This window comes from Hyalella azteca, unplaced genomic scaffold (assembly GCF_000764305.2).
Source record: "Hyalella azteca isolate HAZT.00-mixed unplaced genomic scaffold, Hazt_2.0.2 contig4132, whole genome shotgun sequence".
In the NCBI taxonomy this organism is placed as follows: Eukaryota; Metazoa; Arthropoda; class Malacostraca; order Amphipoda; family Hyalellidae; genus Hyalella; species Hyalella azteca.
Genome location: NW_025934358.1, coordinates 1 through 10,094, shown reverse-complemented (window position 1 = coordinate 10,094; position 10,094 = coordinate 1). Strand labels below are relative to the sequence as shown.

General features: G+C 38.1%; 1 protein-coding gene across 1 annotated transcript; it reads left to right on the top strand.

The window, feature by feature from the left end:
- Positions 1–579: 579 nt before the first annotated feature.
- On the top strand, positions 580–10,052 carry LOC108673730 (receptor-type tyrosine-protein phosphatase alpha-like; the record flags this gene model as incomplete). Its single annotated transcript, XM_047879885.1, has 9 exons — positions 580–598; positions 997–1,346; positions 4,502–4,604; positions 5,049–5,104; positions 5,740–5,883; positions 6,226–6,357; positions 6,999–7,165; positions 8,809–8,944; positions 9,986–10,052. Coding segments are annotated over exons 1-9 (1,174 nt in total), but the record flags the coding sequence as incomplete, so codon positions are not given.
- Between the last annotated feature and the right edge of the window lie 42 nt (positions 10,053–10,094).

The window sequence follows — 10,094 nt, the reverse complement described above, 5'->3', positions numbered from 1 at the left end:
ATCCACAAAAAACGATGATCGACGCGACGTGGGAGCTGCAGGAGCCAACTGGTAAAGTTTCTAGGTACCGGGTATCATGGATACCTGATGGAGACAGCGTCTCTGCTGCATTTTGTTATGTTAACTCGTCTGCTACCAGCACCTCGGGCTGTGTTACGACCTTAGACAGCTGCACTCTCTACAACGTCACGGTGCAGCCCAGCGCTGAAGATGGGATCTTTGAGTATAACACTGGCACCCCTGCGTCCGCAGCAGACTACACCCTGCTGGATGGTGAGCGGGGCGAGCATAGTTTTTTACGATTCGAAACGGTAGAGTGAGAAAAATTCCAATATGGTTCCCTGCAGTTTTGTTTCATTTGTAGCTTGAATATTAAAATGAAACATCTTCTACGAAATCATTATAGAACGTAGGACAGCCGTCATTTTGCATTGCCAAATTTGGACAGAAGGGTGCTTTGGTGCATTTCATCTATATTTAATAATAATATGTATTCTATTCCGCNAGTGAGGAAGATGGTGAGTGAGGAAGATGGTGAGTGAGGAAGATGGTGAGTGAGGAAGATGGTGAGTGAGGAAGATGGTGAGTGAGGAAGATGGTGAGTGAGATGGTAATAATAATAATACAACGACATTTTAGGGACACACTGTACAGATTAAACAATAAATTCCAAGGTACAGGATGTATTCACTCAACGCGTTCAACGAATCTAACAGTAAAAAAAACAAATTCAGGATATTATAAGATATTTAGGGGGAAAAACAGACGTGTATTAAATGAATCAACCCATGAGATGATCGATCAATAAAATAGCAAAATGAGCTCAGCGGATAGATTATTAGTTGGTGAATATGATGCAATAGAGGCGGAGATTTTCTTCCCCTGCACTACGGATGACAATTTAAAATTTAGTATATTCTACGAATTCCTTTAATTTATTTAAATGCCCGTGAAACACTAGCATTTCCAAAATAAATTTGTATTAACTCTTGACAGAGCCAAACATCGGGTTGATCGTGGGCCTTTCATTGGGCATCCCTTTGTTCCTCATCGTCTTGGGTCTTCTGTTTTACTTCAGACGCCAAATTGGCGCGTTTTGTCGCAAGGAGGCACCGGCAAAAGATATTGAATTTAAAGATGACAACCTTTCTAAAGTGGAAAGTTCACCATCTCACAAAATTGAAAGCTACCCGTCAGGCAATATTGCACAAGTTGACCATCGAGACACGCAGATGTCTACGGACGCGGACAGTCAATATGAGATACCCTTGCCGACCCCTCCACCCCAGCGACCGCCGAAGCCTGAGTCGTACACTGATGCGAGACCGCCGGGAGTAAGTAAGGAGGTGAGTATCAAAAGTGTTGAGATATTCCTGAGTTTTCAGTAATAAGTTTCACTGCTTTCTAGCTTCAATATTCGGTTTTACTTTCAGTAAAACCGAATAATTTTACAGTACTACGTTTCATCCTTCAATAATAAATGAAAAATCATAGAATTTCAGCTGAAAGTTGATCAATTTTGACGAAAGTTCTGAAATTTTCACAGAAGCCCAATGATTAACTATCGAAATTTTGAGGTTGGATAGCTTTTGAATTGAAGACGCCTTTGAATTGAAGACGCCAGCGCGTAAATGTACGAGCGTAATAAGCGTTTGATTAGAATATAGACAGAGTGAGCTTGGGGTGTTCGTGGGACGCGCGTATATATTTGGCATCTGATAGCACGGACGCGGCCCATTCTGAAAAGTGCGTTAAAAAATGCCCCCGTCCTTCTCCCCCCCAAAATTTGGGAGGGAGGGGGAGGGCATTTGAATTTCTGTACAGTAATGCAGCTGTACGCTTAGGGTACGCACACAGTGAAAGCAGGTTGTCAGCGTGCTGGTTACCTGCTCAGACTGGCGCCTGAAACCATAGAATACAGAAGCCTATTCGTACAGGTTTTCACTGTGAACACTTTCATTATTATCCTCCATGTCCGAAACCTTCTATCCCATTCACCCGTACCAAACACTCTAACCTTATGCGGGTACTAAATATTTTTCACGTACGGCAATGTGAAACATTCTCTCATCTTAACCAGTATTAAAACTTCTCTAATATTCGCCAGCACAAAACATGTACATATACTGTTAATGTTCTCCCACAATAATCACTTAAATCAGTCCTCAAAGTTCCTCAAAATATATGCAAACAACAGCCTAGTGCATCTACAAGGCTCAACTTTAACCATTTCAACATAGAGCAGATTCAATGTAGTAGCTAATAATTTAATACCTGCTGCGTTTCTATGTATGAAATACCTAAAATATAATGAATTGTTCGTGGTAATGCAATTCAAGGCGAGACCCGCGTACATTCTAACTTCCTCCTGCATGCACGCGTAACATGCATTGTAATTTGCTAACTTGTTATTTCACGATACAACACTATATATAGTAAGCTTCGTTCAGCTGTTTAGCGGGGCGTTATAAAATTCTGCATACAGCGTCTGTAAAGAAGAATAGAACGATTACTACCGCGGGAATTGCAGTTGGAATTAGTTGCCTCTCTAACATAGCCATGTTCTATGGCAATTTCAGAAACTTATCCTGTATTACTTTGCAAGTCTTCGAAAATAATCCAATTGATACTGACACTTTGATTTAACCCCGGCAAAAAACCTGATGATACCATGGAAAAAAGCACATAATCACAGAAATAGAGCAGCTTTTTTACTTACGACAACGCTCTGCATCATATTCCATACGTGTTTTGCTTGCAGCGGCTAGATGGTGAAGACTTCCGGGTGCTATATAATCACGCAGACCACTGTTGGAAATGCTTAACTTTCGGTTCCACAAATCGATTCAGCTATTATGATGAATTATAAATTAGAACCTAGGGAATATGAACACGAGCAGCTTAAATAACACGCTCATGCTAAAATATACCCCAAGTTGGAAATTTCTGCAGAAATATTCGCTGAACTATGTTCTTGAATGCCGCTATACCAGTGACGGTTTCCAACGAACACCACTTTAAGAAGCCCTTCATAGTATAAAGTAAGAAAGTTGTGCTTCTAAAAATGTTCAAAATTAATATGTTTATCCTGTTAAACAATTTTTTAAATTCGTATACCTCACTTTCCACCGTACGACTATAGAACTGAAAATAGAACCGTGTCAACTAGACTAGCGTAAATAAGCAACAGCCTCTAGCAGTCTCGCGTTTGCTCACGTTCTTTGCACGAACTTATACCGGGGTGAAGGAAACCCCGGGTGAGTTAACCTAATGCGTGAGTTTAATAGGTGAGGTTAAAAATTTTAAAAGTCTAGCAACAAATTTTGCGCAACGAACAGAATAAAGTAACTATATGAAATAAAAACCGTACAGCATGGACTAAGTTTTGTCATCGATATCGTTTGAACCACCGAATATAGTTTTTATTAATTTGTTCTAAAAGTAGCGAGGTTCCATGATAGTTACGCCGCGATGAGTCATGCCCAGCACGCACAACCGTCATAGAACAAAACAATCTTAATTCACTGACGAAGGATAGAATAATGTGAACCGCACTACAGTATCACGTTGACATTGAATATCCAAATTTTGAAGACCTGGGGCCGTACTTTCAAAACTCGCTAAGTAAACGTAAGTACTTACGCTCTATTCTCTTGTCTATGATTGGTGGATTTTGCTTGTAAGGCCGTCAATGATTGGCGGAAGAACTTATACAATCTCGTAACTTTTTTTGAAAGTATGGTATCTGGTGTGTATTACCGAAGGTACCTTGTATAATGCCTGCCATCTTGAAAGGCACTGCCATCACTGTATCACGCAGTGCCATCCTTAGATCACATTCCTGAATATTTAGTGAAAACTTGTGGGCCCTGAATACAAAAGTTCATCAGTTGTTCAAATATTAATTATTTATGTTATGACTAGGATTTAAAATTATCTCATGGAGCTACAGGCCTTTCATTTTTTCACGGTCATTCAAGTAGCCTCTGGTTTTTACAGATGGTAAAGTAAGAAGTAAAGGCATCCTTATCCGAAAACCCATTTGTGTCATATACACTATGAAATTATCTAGCTATCAAGTTACCCCGTAAGCTCGAAATTTTGTAACGTATCATATAATTTGACTTTGCTAAAGTGCGCGTGCACGCACATCGACGCAATTCTATGACCTGAAGATGGTCATGGTTCGCGAGCGTGAGTAAGCATGGTTCGCATCGTGAGTAAGCTTGACCAGCAGATCCTTTCGGTTATGTTAAGCCGATTCGGCCCATCGGTTCATGGACTTCGGAAAAAGGTTTCTAAGTAACAGCGGAATACAGCAGATGGCCAATTAACGCCTGAATCACCTCAAAGGCTACCCGATAAACTGCGGGGCGACGTAAAATGGAATCCGAATTTCGACTGGATTTTTAATTTCCTGAAAATGAACATTGGTGCTGAACTTTTGTCTCGAGTTTCATTTGGAGCGCCAAAAACTTAAATCTGATTCATATCTGCGCAGATCATTGACGAATATAACAGACTTCCCAAGCCCACGAAGAAAACTACCGAAGCATCGAAACCCTGCAACAAGTTCCAAAACCGCTACGCAGACGTTCTTCCATGTGAGTTTTTCCATATTATTAAAACTTTGTGATCCCTTAGGATACATATGCCGGATAAATTTTAAAATATTTTCTGAACATTGCACCTCACTTTAGTTTCTATTGTTAACTTAAGAGAATTGAAGGAAAATTAGACACATTTCCCACCCCGAAACATTGTTGCTATTAATTTGAAATTATCAGTACTAAGAAATGCTTCATATACTCTGTGAAAAAAGGAACATTGCTGATAATTTTTTTGTAATAAGGCCAGACTAATTTCGATTCTGTTGAAGTGTATGCCAGAAATCGACAATCGAACAAATGGCGGGAGAGAGTTTTACAAATTTTTAGGGCTCAAATGAAACACATGCTGTTCGAATTGGTTCATTCTATCCATTCTGAATATGCAAGTAATGAATTTGATGTAGAATTGTAATATAATATCGAATCCTTGTGCACCAGTTGAAGAAAACCGCGTGAAGTTGAAGTCTGGGGAATACATCAACGCGTCCCACATCGTAAGTTTCGTCGATGATGTTGCCTGCGTTGAATAAGAATTTTTCTGAGAAACAGTTATAATTAATTTTGAATACATTAATTTTATTTAATATTAATAAAGTTGAAAATTTTCACTAAATATTTTTTAAAATAATTTTTAATAAAAGATTTCTTTAAAAAGTGGCAAAAATCCGCACGTCCTATAAATATCTCACTTATAATTTTTCTGTGTTACTGAGAATTTCGAATAATGCGCGTGTGGATCATTTGATTTTACTGCTATTCATAATCAAGTTGGCAAACTGAATGAATTACAAGAAACGTTGTAAATGAAAGTCGTTGATGAAACCAGTTCCATCATCAGTTCAAGATTTATAGAGGACAGCGAGCGTGTGGCGAGCACTGAATTAAATCTACGATTTATTATAATAAAATCATTAATTGATGTAAATGTAATAAAAAACGGATAATACATCTAGAAAATGTAAGGAGAATTCTGTTTTATTGTTGTCTTGCACCGATTGGATCAATGAAAGTAAGGAACAATATCGTAATACTTCTGTGTTCTGGAAGAAACCTAACAAGCTTGTGTTTCTAGAGCGGCATTTCACTTGGTAAATAAATTTGCCATAATAACTGTTCACCTGATCTTCAGGACGGCGGCTTCATAGCAACTCAAGACCCACAGCAAACGACTGAAGATGACGAGCTCTTCTGGTCGATGGTGTGGGAGCATCAGGTGTCCATCATCGTCAGGCTGTCAGCGGACGATAAAAATCTCGGCAACAAACAAATGGGCGTAAGACTTGTGAAAAATTTAACAGGATTGTAGAAGAAAAATATTTTTGACTTATAACCCCGGTATTGGATTTTCATCCGTTTATTGCGATGTAAAATTCTTTGATCTAAATAAATAATATTAAATAAATCCCGCATGACAAGCGTCAATAACTCAATGTTTATTAACAGTGCGGAATGCCATTGCCAAGTTGAAGAGTATTCCTTTTTTAACCGATGTTGCCAGTCTAAACACAGTGTTAAATAACACAAGCATGTCAAGTTTCAATAACCCAGTGTTTTATAACAGTTTAGAATATAATGGTCAGATTAAAGAAAATCACAATATAAATGATGTTTTCAGTGTGCCCCTTACCTGCCCCTGGACCGACGCTGGGTGTTCAACAACGGCATCGAGGCGAGCGTCAAGGAGAAGAGGCAGGAGGAGACCACGCACACCACCACCACCGTCTTCCTGGAGAAGACGGAGGGCGACGTGAGTAGCTCTATGACTAAACCACAGCACACCTGGCATCTGACTTTGAAATGACGATGCTTAGACTTTGAAAATCATCGAGAAAATCATCTTGAAAATCCAAGGAGGAGATAGATTTCTACAGTACCCCTTTTTGGCTGTTTTCTAAGAATTTCACGTTTTCTTTCATTTTTTTTTCGGAAAATTCACACGAACAAAAAAGTCTTAAATTTATTTTTTTACATATGTGTACCAAGTTTCAAAGTTATCCATCAGTAAATAACTGAAATAAAATTTTCACAAGAAATTGAAAATTTCCATTGGAAATTGGAAATTTTATTTCGGTTATTTACAGACAGATAACTTTGAAACCTGGTACACATATGTAAAAAATGAATCTAAGACTTTTTGTTCGTGGGAAATTTTCGAAAAGATGAAAGAAAACGTGAAATTCTTAGAAAACCGTTTTTTTTTAAAGGCGACTTGAAAGTCCGATTTGGCGTGAAGGGATATTGCGACATGGACTAGTGTTGGGCCGTAGTGGTTGGCAGACGGAGTAACAAACTATTTTTGTCAGTTTGGCTGTTGATTAATTTTGCAAATAAAATAATGTATAACGAATAACAAGCTCTCGATAAGGAATTTTTAAATTATATATACAGGACATCGGGAAAAGGCAGGTGGTGCACTATCACCTTAAGAACTGGAACGAAGGCAACCCTCCCGAGCCGATGAATTTCCTCAAAGTCCTGAAAACGATCAGGGAACGCAAATTCAGCTCCATGCTGTATGAAAATGGCGACGGAAATAGGGTCCTAGTGCACTGCGGGTGAGTCATTATTACGAGTTAATTGTTACTTATATTATCAGTCTGCATATAACGCAAGTTTACAAGGAATTTAAAAACAAAGGAAACGCCAAGCAAATTCACCATATCGATATTGAAAGCGTTTCGGAGTCCAGCTCCATCATCAGATCGACAATCTAAAAATGAATAAAATCATTTTATATGTCGAAATTCTAAGACAGACATAAAACCTAAACAAGACCTAACATTATATCGAAAAACAGGACTCGATCGGAACAACTTAGTCTTAGGGGTCACGAAAAGAATAAAACTTAAGAAAAAACACTAAAACATAAAAGCCTAGTGATTTACCATTTCAAGAGGATATGAACAAAATGCATTATTGAGACCCGGTTTTCAATTGAAGACATGCAGAGACTCCAAAATCCTCGAATCCGAGCACCCAGAAGTGGAACCGAGTATCCTGAAATCACTCTCAGCTAGATACAGCCACGTCGCACTGTTCTGCATGAAGGCGTACGGAAGAATGAGGAGGCTTGCCGAGAGTCAAGTTAGAACGATAGCTCCTGCCGCGGCGTTCAGAAACCCGGATGTAGAAGTTATGAGACGTCATTCCAACGTACGCAGATGCGCAGCGCGCACAACTGTACTCACAGCGCGCACAACTGTACTCATAGACTAGGTTTGATCGCACCCGGGCAGGAATAACGTCCTTAAACCTCATGAAAGAACCGATTTTGAAATTATTTACCAGCAAAACATCCAAATTAATATTCGGGAAATATTTCATAAACAAAATATTTAGTTCTCTGTACATAGTTTCGGACGCACTACCAAAATAGGGCAATGTGCAATAAATAGTTTTCTTACTATCGCATTCAGTCACAGTTTCAGAAAATTTGTTAGATAAGAAACGTTTGATTTCACTAAACACAAGGCACGATGGAAAACCACTAAGCTGAAATATATTACGAATAAATTCTAATTCCAAATGCGTATCATGGAAGGCAGAACAAACCCTATAGCCGCGGTATATCAAAGTTTGAAGACTTTCCAATTTGAAACGAATCGAGCAGAAGCTAAAGAAGCTTATACCCACACCAGTAAATGTCGGTTTTCGATATACAAAAGTCCGAAAACGACCGTCAGATTCAGTAATTTTACAATAGAGAAACAACAAGCAATATTGTTGGATTCTCTTTTCAATATCGATATGGTGAATTTGCTTGGCGTTTTCCTTGTTTGTAAATTCTTCAAGTTAATTGTTGAGTTATCGGTTGTTTTTCGAGTGAGTATCATCTACAGGTCGTTCGGAGTTGCATTATAGTGGTAAAATTTTTGGAAAGTTAATGTTATGTTCTAATTTCTTACTTTATTGGCGTATTTTTGTTAACTTTGGTTACACGATATACGCTTATGGTAGCATTTTAGATTTTTTGTTGGTTCTTGCCTTAAAATGATAAGCTATATAAGTGAATCTTTCGAAAAATTTTTTTGTCTCTTAATGCAACTACTCTGAAATTTTCATTTCTGACGTACCAGTAATTTGCTTTACAAAAACTTAACTAATTAGTTGGCCCTATACTAATCCTAAATAACGCAAATATGTTACAAGAATTCAAGATTTCATGAATTTTTATAATAGAAACATTTTATCGTTGAAGAGCTGGAGCGAACCGCAGCGGAGGCTTCATCGCTGTGTGGAAGCTGATGGACGACGTTGACCAAAACCAGAAGCCAAATGTCTTCGCAACTGTGGAGAAACTGCGACACCAGCGCATGCTCGCCGTCCAGACTCTGGTGAGCGAATTTCTAATTTCTTACTTTATTGGCGTATTTTTGTTAACTTTGGTTACACGATATACGCTTATGGTAGCATTTATTTCAGATTTTTTGTTGGTTCTTGCTTTAAAATGATAAGCTATATAAGTGAATCTTTCGAGAAATTTTTTTGGTCTCTTAATGCAACTACTCTGAAATTTTCATTTCTGACGTACCAGTAATTTGCTATACAAAAACTTAACTAATTAGTTGGCCCTATACTAATCCTAAATAACGTAAATATGTTACAAGAATTCAAGAATTTTTATAATAGAAACATTTTATCATTGAAGAGCTGGAGCGAACCGCAGCGGAGGCTTCATCGCGGTGTGGAAGCTGATGGACGACGTTGACCAAAACCAGAAGCCAAATGTCTTCGCAACTGTGGAGAAACTGCGACACCAGCGCATGCTCGCCGTTCAGACTCTGGTGAGCGAAGTTAACTTAGGGTGAACGTTCTTTGATTCTGAAGAGTTGATATTTTGGGGATTTATGAACCAAATGTTATGGCATTATGCAGTGAACTTTAGCATTTTTTACGTCGAAATTGAATAGTATCGTGGTTCAGAATTGGTTATTGAAATTAAATGCAGTCTTACCTTAGACGCATACTGTTGCGATCTCAGATATTTAGGTAATCTGGGGCCATACTTTCAAAACTCGTTTAAGTGAACGTAAGTACTTACGCTCTATTTTCTTGACTATGATTGGTGGATTTGGCTTGCAAGGCCGTCAATGAATGGCTGATGATCTTACGATCTCTTAACTTTTTTTGAAAGTATAGGCCCTGATCTGAGATTTCCATGAACCGTGCGCAACGCAAATCGTCATCACTGAGAAAAAATATTTAAATGACTCTTGAGGAAATTTTTCAACAATCATGTATATACAGTATATTGCAGGCAACTTATTATCTATTGAGAGCAAGCTAAATGAAAATTTCAATAGAAAGCATGTCCATAAAAATTATTTATAAAAGGATAAAAACACAACAAATCTATTAAACAACTTTTCACACAGAGCATGTATTACTACGTCCATAAATGCATCGACCTCTACGTTGAAAACAAGAAAATTTTCAGTGAAGGTAAGTCAATGACAAAAAATGCAATAAATAATTATTTGATTT